The 24,225-nt window shown below is 45.1% G+C and overlaps 1 protein-coding gene across 1 annotated transcript in view; it reads left to right on the top strand.

Moving 5' to 3' along the window:
* Positions 1-502: 502 nt before the first annotated feature.
* The window catches only part of ENOPH1 (enolase-phosphatase 1), a 63,896-nt gene continuing 40,173 nt past the window's right edge, over positions 503-24,225 (top strand). The window contains exons 1-2 of the mRNA XM_029600049.1: positions 503-639; positions 2,989-3,109. Of these exons, the coding sequence (XP_029455909.1) occupies positions 3,086-3,109 (24 nt within the window). The 5' untranslated portion in view covers positions 503-639; positions 2,989-3,085. The remainder of the gene's footprint in view (positions 640-2,988; positions 3,110-24,225) is intronic.

Here is a 24,225-nt window from a genome sequence, read left to right as displayed (position 1 = left end):
TGCTCGCCTTATTTTAGCGGAATGTAACCTAGGAGCGGGAAAACGACAACAGAGCAACTAGAGCGGCACGCGGGCGACTTACACCCCCCCCGATCCCGCAACCCCACGGACTTGGTAGGCTCGGGTAAGAACAATGCTTAGGTGAGTTTTAGTTTAGGGGCTGCGGCAATTTAGCCTTTAGCGAACAGGACTGAGAGCCACAGTAGTCACTACTATGCTCACACTGGCTACCGGCCGGAAATAATTCACCCCCCCCCCCTTTCTACGTGTGTTTCAAAACGATCATCAGCCCTTCCTGCTACAATAACGCCCAGGCAGCCCGAGGCTCGCAGAGCCATCCTCGCGCGCCCTCGGCGTTCCACGGGAGCGAGCCCGGCGCGCCAGGACGCCACAAAGCTTCTACCGTCAGCCAATCCGAATAGGAGACCTGCGGCGACTCCTCCCTCTCCTCTTTTAGCGGGAGGGGCGGAGCTCTCGAGAGGGGTTACGGCGGCGGCGGCGGCGGCGGCGGTAGAGGTAGAGGTAGAGGAGGCTGGCGTGCGTCTGTCTTGGGGGCTGGAGGAGTGCGCGGTGCCACCCGAGGTCGCAGTTTTCTTGTTAGATATCGAGGGGACTACCACGGCCATTACTTTTGTGAAGGTGAGGGCGTCTGGAGCGAGTGTGTATATTTTCTGAGAAGTGCTAAGAGGCTGAAACCAGCGGTTATTTTCTTCTCCGTGTAGCGTGTCACCTGAATGCCCAGAGGTGCAGAAGGCAGTTAATAATATGTTGCAATCATTGTGGCCCTGCTGTCATAAGACGTGAGTAAAAAAATGTGCGCTGAAGTTAAGCGTACATTTTCTTTACTCGTATGCTAAAAAAAAAAACCCAAAAAAAACCTTCCAGTGTAGTAGGCTAACGCATGAGGAGTTTGAAACATGGAAAAAAGAAAAAAGTGCCAACGATGTGCTTAGTATGCATAAAATGATTTGTGTGCAAAACATGTTTATGCATATGTGTACTTTGTATGCAGAATACGACTTGTGTGCATAGAAGTTGTGTCCATAAAACTTGAGCAGACCAAATGTTTTTTGCCCGTGAAACTATTTTTGCATAAATCATGTACCCTGTGCATAAAACATAATTTGTGTACAAATCCCAAATACTTGTCCTGCAGCATGAACTCCCAAATTCAACCCCATAGACTAACATTAACCTCAGGCACTTTACTCGTTTCCACTGTTAAGAAACTATAAGCTTACGACCCTTTCTGCACTGGGAAGTAATAGCAAATGCCTTCATTAACAGGGAATTTGTATGGAAGAGTACTAATTTGTTCACACATTTTTTGTCTGCTAAGCTCTTTGTTAAATTGGGCATAAAGTTGTGTACACAGCCTGAGCACATCTTATTACATTGGGGCCTAATATCAATAACTGGCAGTTTGCACACAGCATTTATATGCTGAACTAATAATAAGTACCGTAATTTTTTAATTCAATGTAACAGTATCAGATACATTGTAGTTAAAAAAATCACTTGTACAGCAAGTAATATAGAGCATTTACTTATAAATTAACATATTAACCTGTAGTTTTGTTATACAGCACAGAGATTTTGTTTTGTTTTCTCTTCAACAACTTTTCTTTTGACTCTGGCAGATCATGAATCGAGCATGTTTTGCAGAAGGCATTTTAATTCAGCTATTCTGTTGTAAAATAAATGCCTTTGCAATAATCATAGTGAGGGAAAACACAACTTCCAGGATACTTGTCAAACATTTCTGTCTCACACTGCTTTTCCTTGATATCGCATCACCTTACTATCCCAGACCCAGATATCATTTTCACACAGCACACATTGCCTGTGGCTTTAGTAAAATACTACCCTTAACAGAATGCATTGTGGTAACCTGCCCAGAACTGTAGTTACTACTATAAGCTAATTGCTGGGCAGACTATATGGACCATTTGGTCTTTATTACTCAACGCACAATTAAACTCTGGAATTTGTTGCCAGAGAATGTGGTTCGTGCAGTTAGTATAGCTGTGTTTAAAAAAGGATTGGATAAGTTCTTGGAGGAGAAGTCCATTACCTGCTATTAAGTTCACTTAGAGAATAGCCACTGCCATTAGCAATGGTTACATGGAATAGACTTAGTTTTTGGGTACTTGCCAGGTTCTTATGGCCTGGATTGGCCACTGTTGGAAACAGGATGCTGGGCTTGATGGACCCTTGGTCTGACCCAGTATGGCATTTTCTTATGTTTCTTATGTTTATCTGCCATCATTACTCTTACTATGCATGGTGTTCTTGGGTGGCTCAGAAAATTGGAATTGTATGATTAGCAACTCATATGCAGTTGCACTGTGTCCCTGAGCAGTCAGACAAAAAGTGCTGGCAATATTGCAAACTGTCAAGAGGTAAAAAAAAAAAAAGTCTTTACAATTCAAAAAGTCGCATTTTATAAAATAAGACGGGGAATTTTAACCACACATTGTTTGAATGGCTGACATGCATTCTTGATGCTTTTCCAACATGCAGTCTTTATTTGATCTTTTATTCTTGTTTCAAGACCTATCCAGTGGGCCCATTCTCCCCTCCTGCTGTAATATTACAGATCACCTGCTGTACCCTTTCTTGTTTAAAGCATTCTTGGAGTTTGGGTACTGTTGTTGCCTTCACCACCTCCATCAGAAGTTTTTCAGTTCATCTAGCATCCTTTCTATAAAGAAACATTTCCTTTGCTTTTCTGTTGATAAACAGGCCAAATTAGTCACAGTGTGGGTGAGGTCAACCAATAGCACTGAACAGACTCGTTTCTCCTACCTAGTAGAGCTTTTAGCTCTTCTGAATGTGTGCAGAAATTCTGTGTGGGCATTGCCTTGTGAGCTTCCCCAGTCATTTTTTTTATCTGAGCACAAGCACAGATGTGTATGCCGTCTCTACAGATAATTTTCTCTAAAATCTTTAAAACTATATCATTTAATTTTCAATTCTTTTTTTCAGTTTCAAACTTTTCAGTTGCCTTGCTGCCTCTGCAGCATCCACATTACAAAAGGAAAAAAAAGCCAAAACAAACAGCAGGACATTTTGCCTCCTCAACATGTTCAGCAAAAAGAAACCTACCGTGAGTGGATTCAAAAACTGCATTTGAGGTGGAAATGTGCTGTGCTATCCTTGCCTTTCTGCAGACCAACACCAGGCAAACTACTATGTCTGCAAATGAGTGTTCCTTCTTTCTCAATATTCCAGGGCAGGTAGGATTGAGGAGTGCATAAATCTTTTTGGAGTGGCAGAAGAGCCGCCTCCTGCAATGAAGCGTCATCTGCTTCACCAGGAAAAGAGTTGAACGAGAGCTCCTGGAAAACTGCCTGCATTGGCCTAGGCCAGAGCCTTGGGGGTTGAGTAGTGCAAACCACCCTGTGACAAGGAAGAAACAGTATTGGGGCCATTGGAGCCTGCACCAAAGAAGCACATGACCTCTAAGTGGAGTGCATTGGCACCTTTGGTGCATGGTGTGTCAGTGCGCTCGAAACATGGGGCCTGCTCTCTCTTGATGCATTTCAATGAATCGATGACTCACCTTTTCCATGGTGCACTAGTTTCACTGAAGCATGATCTGTTGATGCATATTTTATTTATTTATTTAAAAGACTTCTTACCCACCTTTCAGGGTTCAAGGCGGAGTACAATAAAACATCCATATTAGATCAGTCAAACATTTACAAGGTAAAATATTCAGATACAAGAGTTTGTCGGGAACAGCCACTAAAAATGGTGTTCATAGACATCCGCTATCAGGATTTTAAGTCTTTAAGGTTTTCCTAAAAAAATGATGCATCAGGTGTTGCTCTTATCTTCTTGGGGTGAGAGTTCCACAACATGGGGCCAACTAAAGATAAGGCCTGTTCCCTTGTCTCATCCATGCACACATTTCTGATGGAAGGAACACCCAGGAGTCTCTTGATAAAGAACAGGAAGGCATATACAGTTTTAAAGAGGCAGTAATCCACGTGGAAAAGATATTAACCAAAGTATGGATTGTTGTAGCAAGTTTATACTGAACACGGTTGATGATTGGAAGCCAGTGAAGGGATTGCAATATAGGGGGTGATATGGTCATGCAAAGGAGTATTAGTTAATAAACGAGCAGCAGTGTTTTGAATTATTTGCAAATGGCATGTGACATATTAAAAGAAATAAATATACTGGGAGACCAATGAAAAGGTGTTAGAGTAATCAAGCCCCGAGAATAGAAGATATTGGAGCACTGTGTGGAAGTTAGAAGGGTATAAAAGTGGTTTCAAATGACATAGAAGTCGAAGTTTGAAAAATGAATATTGGGTGAGAGTTTTAATATGTTCATGCATAGACAAAGATAGGTTAATAATGACCCCAAGATTGTGGATGGTACAGGAGATTGTGTTCTCCTTGATCTTTTAAAAACCTTTTTTATTGGGAATGTTTGTGATGGGAAAGCATGAAAGGATAATGATTTCTGTCTTCTTGGCATTCAAAAGCAAGCATATTATATTTTAACCAACATTGACAAGAGGATAGACATATGTAGCGCAAGAACACACAGCGTCAGGGTCTCTTCGAGGCAAGCAATGCCAATGCAGCTGATTCATGCATCATCAAAACATTCCTGCTCAATGTGGACTTCATCAGTGCAGTTCAAGGAAGGCCTCTCAATGCACTCAAAGCAGTCTTGTTTGAGATCTTTAAAACATTCAATGCCGTCAAATTTCAAGTCTCCTACAGTGCCATGGTTGATGCAACGAGCCTGACTGAAGTCATGCACCATTGCCTATACAGCTATATGCAGGTCACTCTAGATCAGATGCAGAGGGAGGTTTGTTGCCTCTATCCACTCCAATTACAAGAGCTCTCACCCCTTCAAGATTATTGGCAGAGGAGTTCTGATTGGAGACTTTAGACCCAGTATACTTCTTAGTACCTATTGAAGAACAAGAACGCATTCTTGTTTCCAGAGGGTATTCCACTTTCCACACCAGGTCAGAGGAGACACGTCAAGTCACTCGACCAGATAGCAGATGTGATGAGAAGTTTCTTGTCTCTTTGACTAAAGAGACAGAAGGAACTATCCATCCTCTTTATTAATTAATTAATTAATTAGCTAGCTTTTATATATCGACATTCGTGGGTACATCATGCCGGTTTACAATATAACTGAAGGAAGAAATTTACAAAAAACCAGGGTGGGGGGAGAGGGAGCAGATAGGAAGAGAGAAGGGGAGAGCGAAGAGAGGGAAAAACAGGAAGAGGAGAAAGGAACAGTACCTGATGGAAAACAACAGAAGAACATAATAAGTAGCATTGCAAATTATACACTCAGTAAGGGACTGTGTATAACCTTATACACTGTGGATAGCCTTATATAAATTATACACTCCAAAAAGTATTATATACAATAATAAACATTATCTTTAACTAGTACATACAGGAGACACTATATATATGATATTACAAATTATGTGTTCAGAAATCTGTCTTCAGCATCACTATGGCGATCCCTCAGACCAGAGTCTTAGTTTCATCTATAAGGGTGTACACATCATCATAACCTTTGCTACAAGGTTTTTCATCTCACTCAATTGCAACAGAGTCAGATTGATCAGTGGCAGTAGAGCAGGGCATTTCCCCTCCAGGGCAATGGGAGAACCCCCTCCTCCCTCAGTTCACTGCCTTCATCATTGGGGTCCTGGATTAGTGAGCCCACACCTTTAGGTTCAGGGAGAAGATTTTATAGGAATACTTTCTGAACCATGTCTGGATCCTCCTGACTATACATCACCTCCAGAAGACCTTACCTATTCAAAGTTTATGAAAAAGTGGGAGAAAAAAAATTGATGTCAATGTGTGCAAAGATAAAGACTCCAGGTCAGAAGTCTTTGATCTTCTTCAAATACTTTACACTGCATCAGAACCAATGCTTCTTCCAGTCCACAACATTCTGAACTTGTTACAGATGAGAATGTGGGAAATTCCTATTTCTGGCTTTCCTACAGCTAGGAAGCTAAATCTAAAGTATAGAGTTAAAAAAAAGATCATCGGGGTTGGAGTCATCCAGTTGCCTCAACAGTCCATAGTCATTGAAGCCCCTCTGAAAAAAGGTAAAGAACACAAGAATTCATTCAAATTCGCCTCCAGGAAAATACCATAGGTTACTAGACAATTTTGGAAAGAAAATATTTCAAAGGTCAATGCTTACCGCTTGAATGTCCATTCACTAGTTTTATATAGTGCAATATGACTGCATTAAAAAAACTAAAGCCTTTTCTACAACCTGTTGTTGACTCCGAGAATCTTTACCAAATGCCTTGCTTTGGTGGTGGTGGCACTTCCGCGTCTCCAAAAGATTCAGGTCTTCCATATCTGGACAATTGGATAGCCACAGCAAGCTCTGGGAAGAAGTGTTGCTCTCCCTGCACGAGACAATTCATCTTCTACAGGTGTTACGACTAGAGGATGGATTCACAGTAGCTGATGGCCGGGTCCAAAACACCAGAATCAGAAGCAAGGTCAAACAGGCAAGGTCTTGGCAGGTAGAGTTGGTGTGATCCACTAACATAAACCCCCAAATCTCCCAACTGTTTCTCCTAATATCAAATGTAAATCTACTACATAGAATAATATAAAAATTGCAAGCAATACATTGTGAAACTTTTTAAACATTTTAATTAAGAGAAAATCCTTTACTACATATAACTTATTGAATAAATCACCACCCTCCCTTTTTCTATATACAAAGTGCAATCACACCCACATCTTCCAGTTTTTCATCCATATACAATGTAAAACAGAGAAAATTCACTGGTACAGTTGTAATAGAATTCTGCCTTTGGAACTAGTGGCACCCAATCTTTCTGCCTAGCCAACACATAAGCTCTCTAAGATATGATTACCGTATTTTTCGCTCCATAAGACGCACCTGACCATAAGACGCACTTAGGATTCAGAGGGGGAAAATTAAAAAAAAATAAATTGTGCTAAACCGGCTCTGCGTCTGGGCGTCTTATGGAGCAAATTAGGGGAGTGCATAGTTTTTTTTTTTCTCCCCATTTTGTTTTCGGGTCTGGGGAGGGCCATTTCGGTCCACTCCCCAGATCAGAAAATTTTTCTTTCTGTGGGAACCCCCAAAACCCCCCCCCCCATCCCAACCCTTTAAATTAACAACCTCGACCCCCCCAAGACCTGCCGAATTAATTTCCTGCAATCCCCCACCCTCCTGACCCCCCCAAGACCTGCCGAATTAATTTCCTGCAACCCCCCACCCTCCTGACCCCCCCAAGACCTGCCAAACGTCCCTGGTGGTCCAGCGGGGGTCCAGGAGCGGTCCGGGAACGATCTCCTGGGCGTGAGCCGTCGGCTGCCAGTAAACAAAATGGCGCCGACGGCCCTATGCCCTCACTATGTCACTGAGACCGACCGCTGCTATTGGTCGGTCTCAGTGACATAGTAAGGGCATAGGGCCGTCGGCGCCATTTTGTTTACTGGCAGCCGACGGCCCTATGCCCTCACTATGTCACTGAGACCGACCAATAGCAGCGATCGGTCTCAGTGACATAGTGAGGGCATAGGGCCGTCGGCTGCCAGTAAACAAAATGGCGCCGACGGCCCTATGCCCTCACTATGTCACTGAGACCGACCAATAGCAGCGATCGGTCTCAGTGACATAGTGAGGGCATAGGGCCGTCGGCGCCATTTTGTTTACTGGCAGCCGACGGCCCACGCCCAGGAGATCATTCCCGGACCCCCGCTGGACCACCAGGGACGTTTGGCAGGTCTTGGGGGGGTCAGGAGGGTGGGGGGTTGCAGGAAATTAATTTGTCAGGTCTTGGGGGGGGGGGGGGGGGTTGTAGGAAATTAAGTCGGCAGGTCTTGGGGGAGTCGGGGGGGGGTGTTTGTTAGATTTTTGTTTGGTTTTTTTTTTATATTCGCTCCATAAGACGCACATACATTTTCCCCCCACCTTTGGGGGAAAAAAAGTGCGTCTTATGGAGCGAAAAATACGGTAACTCTTTCTGTCTGGCCATTGGACTGAGTGTGGTAAGCAGAGGAAATGTCTAGCTTCACTCCCAACTGTTTGCAGAGGGTCTGCCTAAATCTAGAAGTGAACTGAACCCCACGGTCACTAACTATGTGTTATGGGAGTCCATGTAGGTGGAATAGTTTAGTGACAAAATCACTAAACTAAGAGACAAACTTCCAAACACTGCCAACCAAGAAATTAAAATGCAAAAAAGGGATGTCAACCCATGGACATCTTTCACTGAGATATCTGAAATGGAAATGGAACATATATGCTAAAAAATGTAAACCCCGCCCCACACAAAATTGACACAATACCTACAACTGAACTGAAAAAAAATCAGCGAATATAGTCACCCATACGCTGACTAAAATCATAAACCTATCCCTAGAAGAAGGAACAATTTATTTATTTATTTAACATTTTTATATACCGAAATTCATGTAGCAAATGTTACATATCAATTCGGTTTACATTGTAACAATTAAACATGCACGACAGAGTGCAATTACATTGAACAGGAGGATAAACTTGGATTAAGTAACTGGGGGGTTAACTAACAAGAAGTTATAATAAATAATGCACACCCCTATTATACACTACATTTACGCCGACGACATTCACTAATTCTACCCATAGAGGACACTCTAGAGAAAACATTAAACCTAGCAAACATGTACCTAAGCATTATAAAACTACTGACACAAATGGAACTTGTAATTAATATTGATAAAACAGAATTTTTTCACTTAGAATGAAAAAATTCAGAAATCAGTCAAACCTCAATAATACTCAGACAACCAGAAAATTGAATTAGCAGGAAAAGTACATAACCCGGGAATAACAATAGACCCTGAAATCAATCTGAAACAACACATATCACTAAAAGTAAAGGAAGGTTATGCAAAACTCATGGTACTCAGAAAACTTAAACCACTACTAACTCAAAATGACTTCCGAACAATACTACAGGCACTAATCTTCTCCAGCACAGATTACTGCAATGCCCTTATGTTAGGACTACCTAATACAACATTAAGACCACTGCAAATACTTCAGAACACAGCAGCTAGAATACTAACTGGAAAAAGGAGAGACCATATAACTGAAACCCTAGCAGAGTTACATTGGCTACCAATTGAACACAGAATTAAATACAAAACCCTATGTATCATTCACAAACTAATTTATGATGAGAAATCAGACTGGTTGAACACGGCATTACGGGTACACACTCCATACAGGAACCTCCGATCAGCAAATAAAGCACTCCTAACCATTCCATCAGTTAAAACAGCAAGACTGACCCAAGTGAGAGAAAGAGCCCTATCACTAGCAGCACCCATAATCTGGAACACAATGCCTCCAGAGATCAGGCTACAAAGTAATCTCAAGACATTTAAGAAAAATTTAAAAACAAGGCTTTTTAAACAAGCATTTTACAAAGAGACAGGAGAATAGAGAGAAATATTTCAGGAAAAGACAGAATGGCACCGACATACAGTCCTTAAGACTGTATGAACTCTACACCACAATAAAACATAACTATAATATTATGTGTGATAAAAGTACTGGTGTAAGTACCTTGGTACAATTGGTCATGAACTACTTCACTAAATGACTGTCTAATGATATATTGTAACCAAACCTTTGACGGCACCTGTTAGAATGTACTATAGTACACTTTTACCTACATTAAATATGTGCCTACATGTAAGCCGTTGCGATGGTATTTAACTTAGCAACGGTATAGAAACGTTTTTAAATATATGTTGCAAAAAGTGGTGGGAGAAATCTAGGGCTGTGGGTAAATCTTTGAGATTGACAAAATGGTCCATCTTGGAAAATAGATGCATGACTACCCAGATAACGTGCACCCTGCAGAGAGAAGTAAGTCCTTAATAATTTTCATAGACACGAGTTCAGGGTTTCTGGGGCACTGGCAAGGGATGAAATAAGCCCACTAGTTATTGGCAGGGGTTTTTATTTTGTGCACAGTTATTACAGGAAGAGATGTAAGTATGTACCTCTTTCGCCACGTTGGGCCACTGGTAGTTGTGAGAGATAAGGTCCATGGCTTTATGGGTGCCCTGATGGCTGGCCAGTCTAGTGTCATGGTGGAATTCTGGATGGTGTCATGAAGGTGACAGCGACATGCATGGCTGAGTCAATGAGATGCTGAGGGGTGTTGAAGAGGTCTGTCAGGTCTAATGATTTGGATGTGACATCCACTTTAATGTTTCTTTCAGCTGGATGATAAGTTTAAGTGAAAGTCAAATCTGACAAAGATCAGAGACCATCTGTCCAGTAGAGGAGTTGTCTTCTGAACGTTTGTAGATATAGCAGGTTTTTATGGTCTGTGAAGATGGTAAAGGTGTGTAAGGCACACTCCAGCAGATGGTGCCACTCTTCCAAGTCTAATTTAATGGCTAATATTTCAAGGTCACCTAAGCCAAAATTTCTTTCAGCTGGAGAGAATTTTCTCAAGTAAAAGGCGCAGGGTAACAATTTGCCATTGGGAGCTGACTGAGAGGACGGCTTCTATGCCCACCAAAAAGGCTTCAATTTCTATAAAGAAGAGCTGCGTGGAATCAGGTGTTTGAAGCACTGGGTCAGAGAGAAAAGTCTCTTTCAGATAGGCAAATGTGTGAATGATGTTGGGTGCCCAGTCCTTGGCATTCGCCCCTTTCTTGGTAAGTGCAGTAATAGGTACAATGAGGGTGGAGTAGTGGTGGATAAACTGCCTGTAATAGCTGGTGATGCTCTGCAGAACAATTCTTTTTCACTGGATTTCAATAAAGCCCATATTATTGTTTTGGCTAAGCCTGAGAGAGACTGACTTGTCCCAGCTTCTTATAGGGCCTGTCTCACTTCCCACTCGCGATTTAAAAGTTTTGGCAGAAGTACTGGCTGACAGGTTGGGAGTTTTTACCTCAACTTATTTCAGAGCATCAAGTGGGATTCGTTAAAGGGAGATCAGCTAATTCACATATTAAATTACTCTCAGTTTTGTCCACCTGTCAACAATACAATATACGCGCTATAGCCATTGGGTTTGATTCCGAAAAGGCATTTGATTGGGTTTCGTGGCCCTACCTTTTTTCCATCCTCAATAGAGGTATGGCTTTCAGGGGGATATAATTTCTTATATTTCTATGTTATATCGCAACCCATTATCAATTTTATAGCCAATGGAATAAACAGCTGATGTTAAGATTCAACAACATGTGCAATAAGGATGTCCGCTCGCGCCACTGCTATATATTCTTGCTGTTGATCCCTTATTAAGGAAAATTTAGATGTCACAAAATATTACTGGTTGTGGCCTTTGCTGACAATGTATTCATTTTCCTTACTAACTCCAAGAACTCATTAGGCCCACTGCTGGAGCTTCAGTTAGTCTATGATAGGTTTGCAGGCCTAACTATTAATCAGGACAAATCAGAGACGCTAGATGTGTGCTGCACTGTACAACAAAGTTGGCCAGGTCGATTTCCCCTAAAATGGGTAATGGGAGATGAAATATTTAGGAATTAAGATACCAAGCAACGTCAGCTCTCTCGCTCTCTCTCTTGTATGTATGCCCGTTACTGCATAATATGTCTCAATCCTTAAACAAGGGGCAGGGCTTGCCATTTATCCCTCATGGGTAAAAAACATTTACTTAAAATGATGATCTTACCCAGATGGCTCTACATCCTTCAAGTGTTACCTATTTAGAAATTTTCAGAGAATTATCTATGGAATAGAAAAAAAGCTAGGTTATCTCTGAAAGTCCTTGCTAAACCCAGTGGCACATGGGGGCTTGGCTGCCCAAATTTCAGATTGTATAATTTAGCCTGTATGTTACAGTATCTAAGTGACTGGCTATTAGGGACATCATACTATGTTCCCCAAGCACATTTACTGAGTTGGTACGGAGTATCCTCATTGAATAGTTTACCACAATTGGAGAAGGCCTTGATCCTGCCTGAGTTGAATTCTCACATTTTAGTGGACTCCTGCGGACGAGCATGGTTACATCTGTTCTAATCTTCAGCTCCCGAGCCGGTTAACTTCCCACTTGTGCATTTATAATAATGGATTGTTCGCCCCAAGTATTCCACAGATGGTGGGAGAAGGGTCTCATTTATATATTTCAATTGTTTTCACCATGTAATGGTGTGTTACTTTGTTTTCAGGACCTACAGGAGCAGTTTTCCCTATCGCATAAAGAATTCTGTGCTTACTTGCAACTAAGACTCTAAGTCCTTTGAAGCCCACTTTCAAGACTCTCTACCCTCTAGGATGCTACAGAATGTGCAAACCTTTAGTGGCACATTTTGTTAAATCATTGCAGCTTATTCAGCATGCAGAGAGACTGCACATAATTTTTGACAAGTGGCAGAAATGATTGGAGTTTGAACTCTCCTTCCAAGCATTCAAGGACTGCTTTGCCGATATCCCAACTTTGACTGAGAACGACCTTCTCAGGGAAATGCAGTTTACATTTTTATGGCACTTCTGTTGGTCTCCTGACAAAGCTTTCCTAACTAACAGGCCGATACAGTAAAGCGCGGCCGCGGTTACCCTGCTTCTAACCCGCTTCTAACTCACAATTTGGCTGCGTAAGTCCAACCCGCGATTCACTATCCCTTTTAACTCATCCTTACCGTTTCTTTAAATCAACCGGTAACCCTTTCCGCCTGCAGCATGTATATGAGATGTAAACGATCGGATTAGCATAGCTATTCCCTCCCATACAGTAATGTGCGCCTCGACTATCGCCTTTTTAACCTGCAGTTTTGCCGCGACTTTAACCTGCTAACTTACCGCCTACCCTTACCCCTGCGTTAGTGTGGAGCGTCAGGTCAGAGAGACGAAATTTCATGGGCAAATGACCCCCGAGACCCTTACCCTGGTGTTAGTGTGGTGTGACAGCAATAGGCAGGCTCCGGTCAAAATTCCCCCTCCTGAAGCAAGGCGCAGGGCGAAAATCGGCTCGACATGTCATTAAAACAAAAGTAAATAAAGTGTAATAAAAGTAAACTTACTGCATGTGAATTTTCTTTGAACAGTCCTCTCTCCCCTCCTCCCGAGGCGCGCACTGCGGCTCCCCTGCCTCCCGGGGGCAGCCGGCGGCGAAAGTGGCTTCCAGCAGCCCCCGCCAGCGGTGACTGAATGCACGCCTGTGTACGCCTGTGCGTGCAATTTGGGCGCTCAAGGCGTGATGTCACGCCTTGAGCGCCCAAATTGCAAGCATATGCGCACATTCACCTTCGGCGGGGGCTGCTGGAAGCCGCTTTCGCCGCCGGCTGCCCCCGGGAGGCAGGGGAGCCGCAGTGCGCACCTCGAGAGGAGGAGGAGAGAGCGAGGACTGTTCAAAGAAAATTCACATGCAGTAAGTTTACTTTTATTACAATTTATTCACTTTTGTTTTAATTTTCGCCCTGCGCCTTCGGGTGGGGGGGGAGAGAGGACTCGCAATCCCCCCCTGGTACCTGACATTTGAAATGACAGCGCTTTATACAGTAAAATGGATTGCGCGGGCCTAACGCTTCACGGACGCTTCATGGACGCGGCTTGCATTTGCAAGCTATTTAAATACAGTATCGAGTGGTAGGTGAGACGGACTGTGCGTGCGGCAAACGCGGGTGCGCCCGGCACTAACGCAGCTCTTCCTACCGCTCCTTACTGTATCGGCCTGTTAGCAATGTACAACCCCTAAATGTGACATGAGTTCAGGCGACTATTATCACAGTTTCTGGTCTTGCATTGTCATTCAATCTTTTTGGTCCCGAGTAAGACAGAGTTGCAGGGAAATCTTGGGAACTAATCTACCAGATGACCCTAATCTATGGTTATTCGGCAGGACCCAGCATATCTCTATGGTTTTTAGAGCCAGACTCGTATTTTTTTTTCTTTAAGGAAAAGCGGGATTGGTTGGGAAAAAGGTTATTCTTTCTACTTGGGTGGGTCCTGTAGGTCCCCAACAGAGTCAATGGTTGTTTCAACGAATGGTGAAATCCTTCACTTTTGAGTATCTCTGCGAAAGTGAGCTCCTGTAAACGTTTCAATGCTGTGATGACTACTTGGGGTAATTTGTTTTTAATATCTTTCTCCTACAGCTTGCATTTCCAATAGTGTTTTTTTGTGACCCCATTATTGGGCCAAGTTTAACTTGGTTTTCTAACATGATGTTGTCTGTCTCCTCTTGAATTTACCAGGATGATAGTGACTATAATCATCTCCTGACAGAATTTGTCGTTTGTAAATTTGTGGGGATTAGTTCTCGTTTTGTTCTCTTCCTCCGAGTATTCGTGGGAGAGTGGTAAGGGCCACTTTGTTAAAGTTAAGATTGTATATTTGTTTTCTTTGCCACCTCTTGGTCTATGTGATAACTGTATTCTATTTTTCTTGTTGAAAAACTTAACAAACATATTTGAAAAAAAAAAAAAAGCAGAGGTCAAGGCAGGCAGAGGAAAAGTCAGTCAAGGCTCAGACCAGGTCACAGGAAAGGCAGCAGAAGAACAGCAATGCACAGGAAGACACAGAACCAAGCTTCTTGCTCAGGCATCAGCTCAGAGGACCGAGCTTCCTTTTATAGGACAGTAGCAATGATATCGGGCACGCCCACAGGAAATCCTGGGTGCTGCGCATGTAAAACTACTGAGTAGGTGAGGGCTCTTAGACAGAGTTTCAGAATAAGACAATCAGGCTGCCTGGAACCATGGTGGACTCAGGATTACAAGGTATAGGATGCCAACCACTGTGCAGCCTCCCATGTTCGGCAGTGAGTTACAACAGGATTTCTGGTGAACTCCGAGGAGTCAAGTCTTGTGCTTAATAGGAGAATCAGATTTGGAGTATGGATAGACTCCTTGCAGGATTGAGCATTTCTATCATCAGAACTAGCGAGCACCACAAGATCATTCATTTATAAACTACTGGCCTCTCAGTGCTTGACAGCTAGAGCGTTTCTTGTTTTAAATCATATCGGGGCATCCATTCATGCAGTCCCTCTAACTCACCTTCATATCTGTTGTCTGCAGTGGAATCTGTGCTGTCAGTGGAATCAGCAAACTCAACCGTTGTCAACTGTAGTACAAGTTTTCAGGGCTATGAAATGGGAGTTGCAGTGCATTACCCCTGCATACTTCAGGAAGGCGCGCCACTTTACACTTTCCCTCATCAAATAACCCTAAAGATGGACTCCTCCACAAAAAGATGGGGTGCCCTCACAGGATTCTTTCAAAACCAGGGCTTTTTGGTCTCTCAAGAAAAGCTCTTTCTCAGATCAATCTGCTGGAACTAAGGGCAATCTGATACATTCTCACAACCTTCATGCATCATCTTCAGGAGTAGAGCATCTTGATTTAACCTGATAACTGTTTTATGTCAACAAACAGGGAGGCAGGAAGCTTTAAAGATTTGGAAGTGGGTGACCAAGAGTCAGATTGCCCTTCAAGCCACCTATTTTCCAGGGATCTCCAACAGCAGTGTTCTGTCCGCACAAGTGGTCTCTGTGACAATCGGCAGATGACAAAGTATTTGACGTGTGGGGTCTACCATTAATTGACCTATTTACATTGGAACAGAACAGAAAGCTAGACAAATTTTGCTCAGTTCTAGTCAGGTTGGCTTAGGACGTTTTCCTGATCGACTGGGGCATACGTTTCATGTATGCTTTTCCACAGATATTACTTATTGCCAGAACTGTGCAAAAGTTGCTGCAAGACTGTACTGGGTTATTTAATAATTTATTTAAAATTATTTACAACCTGCTCCCTCCAAAGTTTGGGGCAGGGTACAGTTGAACACACACAATAAAATATTAAAACAATTAAACTTAAATTATACAGAACAATGAGCAGGAGACCAATCTTGGTGAAGGACAATTACAAACTGATGTCTTACCTAATGCACTAGATAAAACTTATTGGGCTGCCTGGTCCTGGATTAAATCCTTAAACTTGATATTAAAAAGGTAAGTCTTCAAGGCCTTTTTTGAATTCTTTAGAATCTTTAATAGTGCATAACTGCACAGGCAAGTGAGCTCCACAAAGAGGGTGCCAGAGATGGAAAAGACTTTTTTTTTTTTTTTTTTTTTTTTCCTTTTTGAGTCAACTCTGGTAGATTTCTGAGAAGGAATCTCCAAGAGTTGCTGGATGACCAGAGGGAGCGGCTGGGTGTATGTTTTTTGTATTGCATTTATCTGCGGAGAAGTGTGACGGTGTAACAAGTTATGGATAATTGAACATCACTGAACAGGAAGCCAGTGCAGATTGAATAATGCTAGAGTGATGTGTTTGTGCCAGTTAGTATACGAGTGGCAGAATTTTAGGTGATTTGCAAGGCTCTAAGGGAACCTTGTGGTAGGCTGGAGTATAGGGAGTTACAGTAGTCTATCAGGAAAAAAATGAAAGACTGCAGCATGGTCCTGAAACCAGAAGCATTTAGGAATGGTGTCTGAGCTTTGCAAAGAAATTTCATATTGACAGTGGAAATGTGTAGTTTCAGGGAGAGATGTAGTTGTTTGAGTCAAATGAGTGTCTCTTACTGTAGGGATTTTTAAGAGGCCTTTGTTTTGAGATCTCAGCATTCGATTGGGGTTGTGTTGGTGTCATTCCCAGTAAACAGTTATCAGGGTTTATGCTGTTAAATATTATTGTTACTACTTTAGAGTGTATTTGTGATTAGATAGGTAGTATTGTGTTCTGCGCCCATGGACGGCCACGGGCGCGGTCCCCTACCTCACACGCAGTGGCGACCCGCTGCGGCAGCTCCTAGCAATTTCCCTGTGCCAGTGCCCGTCGCTCCGGCGCAGGTTCCCGGTCTGGCCGCCGGGTGGGGAGCCGTCCCTGCTCCTCCCTCACAGCGTTCTGCAGTCTTTCCTCCGCGGAGGAAATCCAAGATGGCCGCCGCCATCTTTAGGCACGAGGCCGTGCCTCCTCCACAGATTTAAAGGGGCTAGGCCCCTTAACTACTCACAGCTGTCTCTAATGGGTCAGAATAGAGGAAGTATAAAGGGAAGCTTCCTCTGCCCATTCTTCGACTTGGCAACGTCTCTTGTAGCGCTGTTTAAGTCTGCTTGCTTCGGTGAGTCTTCCTACACTTTGGATCCTTGTTCCTGGTTCCTGTCTTGTCTTGGTGTTCTTGGTGTGTGACTTCAGATCGGCTAGCGGTGATTCCTGGTGTGTGACTTCGGACTGGCAAGTGGCAATCCCTTGGTATACGACCTCGGACTGGTAAGCAACGACCCTCTGGCACGTGACCTCTGACTTCTTCTGGACCATCGTCTCCAAGGGCCCACCTAAGTCCTAGCAGCCCGGGTCCCTACGGGCTCCTAGGAGTGAAGCTTCAGTTAGCCCTTGCACCGAACTCTTCGACTCCTTGACCTCTCAAAGGTCCACCTAAGTCCCAGCAGTCCGGGTCCCTATGGGCTCCTCCTGGGGGGACCGCGGACTTCCACTGGCGAAGACTCCGTTATTCTCCTTGACGTCACGGCTCTCCGTCTGCCTCCACGGTCTCCAGTGCCGAGCGTCAGCTGGTTGCATCTTCTGTTCTTCCTCGCCACCCGACGGGAGAACCTACGGATCTTCCTCCTAAGGTACACCATCCTCCCATCGGCCCAAGGGTCCACAAGCCTGAGCATAACAAATTGCCAAGTCCATGGACCTGGCGGAGGTATCCGCCCACCAGGCCATTCTGGGAATGGCCCAGCGCCTGATGGACCAGCAAAAGACCCTGGATGCCCTTGTCTCTGCAGTGGAGGGCCTGAACCAATGTATTGAAGCATTAGGGCCCATGAACCCCAGTCTGACATCCCCGCCTGTGGCTCCGGTGGGCCATTCTATTCCTCAGGGCCCCGTGCAGGCCACAGTGGGCGGTCTTGGACAAGCAACTCCCGGAGCCCTCTCGATACGCTGGAGATGCGAAGTTTTGTCGGGGTTTCCTTAGCCAGTGCCAGGTCCATTTTTCCTTGTTGCCTGCTCGATGTCCTAGTGACCTGGTCAAAACCAGCTACATTATGTCCCTGCTCGACGGGAAGCCTTTAATCTGGGCCTTTCACCTATGGGAGAGAAGAGACCCGGTGTTTGGAAACTTGAACCAGTTTCTGTCCACTTTCTGACAGATATTTGATGAGCCTGTCCGCAAACCTACCGCTGTCTCAGAACTACTCCGGTTGCGACAGGGTACTCGGACAGTGGCTGAATACGCAACAGAGTTGCGCACCCTGGCCACGGAGCTAAACTGGAGAGAGGATTGCCTCCATGGGATCTTCTTGGAGGACCTATCCTCACGCCTTCAGAACGAACTAGCAGCCAAGGAACTCCCGGACGACCTTAACGGCATGATAGATTTGGCCAATCGAGTGGACCGTCTCATGCGGTTTCGCCTTCCAGAAGTTAAGACAGCAAGGAGGCCCTTGCCTTCTTCCAAAGGTGCATCGGGAGCCCTTCAAACGCCCACCGAGGAGCCCATGGAATTGGGCCATGGGAGAGTTTCCCCACAGGAGCACCAGCGGCGAATGAAGAAAGGACTTTGTTTTTACTGCGGCGCAGCGGGCCATCAATTAGCCACATGCCCGACGCGGTCGGGAAACTTCGGGCCTAGGACCTGAAGGAGGTCTCTTCCTGGGCCGTACTTCACCTGCACCTCCACTAACGCTACCAGTGGCGTTAACTTCTGCTGACGGTGGACTCTGGCACCGGCAGCAATTTCATTATGAAGAGCCTGGTGGAACACTTACAGGTCCTACAAGTTCGTCTTCCAGCTCCTTTGGTCATCTCCTCGATCCAAAGTAAACCTCTTCCGGAACGTGTGACACACACACCACGGTTCCCGTCCAGTTGAGGGTTGGGATCCTTCATCGGGAGCAGATGCCATTCTATGTGTTGGAGTATTCCATACATCCGCTCGTCCTGGGCCTTCCCTGGCTTCAGGAGCACGTTCCTCAGTTCAACTGGAAGACTTTGCAGCTATCTCGCTGGGGGCCAAATTGTCACGGCAATTGCCTCCAATCAGTGACTCCAGTCTCCTGTTCCATTGCCTCCACCAGTCTTCAGGGCCTGCCGACCCCCCTATGCCTCTTACGCGGATGTTTTTTCAAAGCAAAAGGCCGAGATACTTCCTCCTCATTGATCGAACGATTGCGCCATCAACCGCCTTCCTGGTTCTGAGCCTCCTCGGGGGCACACTTATGCCCTCTCGCCTGTGGAGACACAGGCCATGACAGAGTACATCAAAGAAAACCTGGAGAGGGGCTTCATTCGGAAATCAAGGTCTCCAGCAGGGGCTGGGTTCTTCTTCGTTGGAAAGTAGGAAGGAAGCTTTTGCCCTTGCATTGACTACCGGGGCCTGAATGCTATAACGGTCAAGGACAGTTACCCCTTGCCCCTCATCTCCGAGCTCTTCGATCGGCTGCAAGGTGCGAGGATCTTCTCCAAGTTGGATCTCCGAGGGGCTTACAACCTGATCCGTATCAAGGAGGGTGATGAATGGAAGATGGCCTTCAACACCCGAGACGGCCACTATGAGTATTTAGTGATGCCGTTCAGGCTCTGTAATGCTCCGGCAGTGTTCCAGAACACTATGAACGAGATATTCCGTGATCTTTTATATCAGTGCGTGATAGTGTACCTGGATGACATTTTGATATTCTCGGACTCTCTGGCCAGTCATTGTCAGCACATCGTCCAAGTATTGCAACGACTCCGAGAACACAGACTATATGCGAAACTCAAAGTGCCTTTTTGAGCAGGAGTCCCTTCCCTTCCTGGGGTACATCGTCTCCAATGAGGGGTTCCGTATGGACCCCCAGAAGCTGAAGGCCATTTGGGAATGGCCGTAGCCATCCAGATTAAAGGCACTTCAACGGTTCCTGGGTTTTGCTAATTATTACTGATCATTCATACCTCACTATGCGTCCATCGTTGCCCCGATGATAGCCCTGACCCGGAAAGGCGCGGATCCCAAGAACTGGCCTCTGGGAGTGGAGACTGCCTTTCGTCACCTCAAGGAGGCGTTTCTTCAACAATCATGCCTTCAGCATCCAGATCCACAGCAGCCGTCATCGAAGTGGACGCGTCCTCAGAAAGCGTAGGGACCATTCTGAGCCAGACTTCTGAAAGTCATAAGTTACATCCGTGTGCCTTCCTCTCCCGCCAGTTCTCTCCGGCAGAGCGGAACTATGCCATAGGCAACAAGGAACTCTTGGCTATAAAGGTTGCCTTAGAAGAGTGGCACCCTTGGCTAGAGGGGGCACAACACCAGTTTACGGTCTATACAGACCATAAAAACCTTGAGTACCTGCACCGGGCGCAGCAACTCAATCCTCGACAGGCACGTTGGGCGTTACTTTTCACCTGTTTTAACTTTGTCCTGCACTATCACCCTGCCGGGAAGAATCTCAAGGTGGATGCCTTGTCACGAGTCTTCGAGACCACCGAGAACCCTGATGACCCTCAGTTTATCATCAAGCCATCGCTGGTCCTACTGGCCGCCACCACGACCATCCCTCCTGGGAAAACTCTAGTTCCCCCGCACCTGTGGAAACAAGTCCTTTCGTGGGCTCACGACTCCCGTTGCTCCGGCTATCCGGGACAATCCCGGACCTTACAGACCCTGCGCCAATACTACTGGTGGCCAAAGGTCAACAAAGATGTCCGGGCTTACGTAGAGTCCTGCCAGTCATGTGCTCGCCACAAGAGGAGGATCCCCGGTTCGACCCCAGGCTTACTTCAGCCTTTACCTGCACCCTCAGAACCATGGACCCATTTGGCGACCAATTTCGTCGTCTATCTGCCATTATCCAGTGGCAACACGGTCATATGGGTGGTCGTCGACCGGTTTAGTAAAATGGCACACTTCATGCCACTCCAGGATTGCCGTCCGAACCCCAGCTGGCCCAGTTCGTCCAGCACATCTTCAGACTACATGGCCTACCAAGAAGTGTCCTTTCGGATCAAGGGCCTCAATTTACTGCCAGGTTTTGGAGGGCCTTCTGCCAAAAGTTCGATATTACTTTGGACTATACGTCTGCTTACCACCCGCAGACCAATGGTCTTACGGAGAGAACGAAACAAACTTTAAAGCAGTTCCTCCGTATTTATGTCAACGAGAAACAGGATGACTGGGCTAGCCTGCTACCCTGGGCAGAATTTGCACTCAATTCGCATCTTTCCACGGCTACCGGATCCTCGCCATTTCAGATAGTATATGGGAAGCAGCCACGCCCACCGCTGCCAGTTCCCATTCCAGTCACGTCCCTGGTAGCCCAACTCTCTGCAGACGAGTTACACCACCTGCGGATCTTCACACGGCGCGCGCTGATCAAAGCCAGTCAGGCGGCAAAAAGGTATGCCGATCAGCGAAGACCATATCCGCCCCTCAGGCCGGGCCAAAAGGTATGGCTGAGCACACAGTTCATCCACCTGAAGCTGCCATCAGCGCGACTGGCCCCGCGATTTATTGGGCCGTTCCCCATCGTTCGACAAGTTGGTGCCGTTTCGTATCAGCTTCGCCTTCCGCCTTCCCTCAAGATAACACATGTTCCATGTTTCCCTCTTGAAGCCTCTGGTGTTATCATGGCCTTCCAGCACGTCTCCGACTCCCCAACCTATTGCCTCCGAAGATGACCTCACCCATCAAGTCCAAGAGGTCTTGGACGTGAGAAAGCATAGGAAGAAATGGGAGTACCTGTTAGCGTGGGAGAGGTTCGGCCCTGAAGAAAACACTTGGGAGCCATTGGCCAACATCTTAGACCGGGGTTTGCTTGAGCAATTTCACAGAGACCATCCGTCTAAGCCCAGGCCTCCGGGGAGGCGCCCTAAAGAGGGGGGTACTGTTGTGTTCCGCGCCCGTGGACGGCCACGGGTGCGGCCTCCTACCTCACCTTCGGCAGCGACCCGCCGCGGCAGCTCCTAGCAATTCCCCTGGGCCGGTGCCCGTCACTCTGGCGCAGGTCCCTGGTCTGGCTGTCAGTGAAGAGCCATCCCTGATCCTCCCTCGCGGCGTTCTGCAGTCTTTCCTCCGCGGAGGAAATCAAAGATGGCCGCCGCCATCTTTAGGCGTGAGGCCGCGCCTCCTCCACAGATTTAAAGGGGCCATGCCCCTTAACTACTCACAGCTGTCTCTAATGGGCCAGAGTAGAGGAAGTATAAAGGGAAGCTTCCTCTGCCCATTCTTAGACTTGGCAACGTCTCTTGTAGTGCTGTTTGTCTGCTTGCTTCGGTGAGTCTTCCTACACTTTGGATCCTTGTTCCTGTCTTGTCTTGGTGTTCCTGGTGTGTGACTTTGGACTGGCAAGTGGCGATCCCTTGGTGTGTGACTTTGGACTGGTAAGCGGCGACCCTCTGGCACATGACCTCGGACTTCTTCTGGACCATAGTCTCCAAGGGCCCACCTAAGTCCCAGCGGCGGGGGGCCCGCGGGCTTCCAGGGGTGAAGCTCCAGTTAGCCCTTGCATCTAACTCTCGACTCCTTGACCTCTCAAAGGTCCACCTAAGTCCCAGCGGACCGGGTCCCTACGGGCTCCTCCTGGGGGGACCGCGGACTTCCAGTGGCGAAGACTCCGTTCTTCTCCTTGACGTCACGACTCTCCGTCTGCTTCCACAGTCGCCTCAGTCTCTAGTGCCGAGGGTCAGCTGGTCGCATCTTCTGTTCTTTCTCGCCACCCGATGGGAGAACCTACGGATCTTCCTCCTAAGGTACACCATCCTCCCGTCTGCCCAAGGGTCCACAAGCCTGAGCATAACAGGAAGCCAGTGTAGTTCTATTATTGGTGAGATATGATCATAATTTTTAGCTCTTGTTAAGTCTTGCAGTGTTTTGAAGTAGTTGTAGTGGTTTTATTTGAATAGCAGGAAGCCCTAGCAGTAATAATTTGCAGTAATCAAGGTTAGAAAATATTAAGGCTTGTAATAAGGGGTGGAAGTCTGTTGTAGTCAGTAATGGTTTGTCTGCTCAGTTTATTGAGTCCAGATTTAATCATATTACTTATGAGTTTTCATTGAGGTTTCCTATGTTTTCTACATTGTTTGGATTAATTCAGTTTCCCATTTTCTAAAGCAGGAGGTCTTAATATTTATAGGTTTCTGTTTAGCTAGATTTCCAATTTTTTTGGTATTTAATGAGTTTAAGTTGGGATAATTTAATTATCATATGTTTTAGAAGAGATGTCGTGTTATCCAATGATTTAGTTAGGGGGATGTAGAATTGTAAAATAAAATAATTTTACTCCAATATCGGACAGAAATGTGCATTTATTTATTTATGCTTTTTATATACCGTTGCTCCAACAGAAGATCATAATGGTTCACATATAAGTAGCATATAAATATTAAATAATGTTGCTGATAGAGCAGATCCTTGTGGTACACCAGTATTACATTGATAGGTATCTGATAGATAATTGTTGAATTTTATTTTGAATGTTCTATCATCTAGGAATAATGTAAATCATTTTAGCACTGTTCTTCTATCCCTATGTTTTTCATCTACTGGCAAAGGATTGAGGGGTCAACTGTATCGAATGCAGCTTTTAAATCAATTAGAACCAGTCAGTATGTTTCATTAGTATCAAACCCTCTTAGTACTGAGTCTATTAGTGATAGTAATAGAGTTTCTGTAGAGTGGTTTCCCTAAATCCAAATTGATTTGGATAAAGAATATTTTTATCATCTAAGTAATCAATAAATTGTGTGAGCACTGCTTTTTTAATTATTTTTGCTAAGAATGTAGATTTGATATTGGTCTATAGTTATCCCAATCATTGATTCTTCTAGATTTATTTTTCATGGTTGGTTTTATCACCACTTGATTCAGTCTGTGTGCCATTTATCCTTCAGATAAAGAAAGGTTTACCAAAGTTGAGATTGTTGGTGTTATTTTCTGGTGTATTAGCTTTAGTGACTTAGCTGGTATTGGGTTAAGTGGCTGTAAAGCAGGCTTTACAATTAGTTATGATTTTGATTATTTCCATTTTGGATCCTCTATGGAATGTTGTCCACTTCCATTTGTCATTTGTTTTCATCAATAATTGGTATGTCACTGATGGGGAATTTTTTTTTTTTTTTTAATTAAATTGATTTTCTCAATTAGCGCTGCTTCATTTTCATTGCAAGACTTTTTTGTGAAGCAGTGATTCTTTGCTGTACTTGATATTGGGTCCTTATTTATTTATTTGAAATCTTTTCTATACCGTC

Source organism: Rhinatrema bivittatum, chromosome 1, assembly GCF_901001135.1.
Source record: "Rhinatrema bivittatum chromosome 1, aRhiBiv1.1, whole genome shotgun sequence".
Lineage (NCBI taxonomy): Eukaryota > Metazoa > Chordata > Amphibia > Gymnophiona > Rhinatrematidae > Rhinatrema > Rhinatrema bivittatum.
This window is presented reverse-complemented; position numbering and strand designations above follow the sequence as displayed.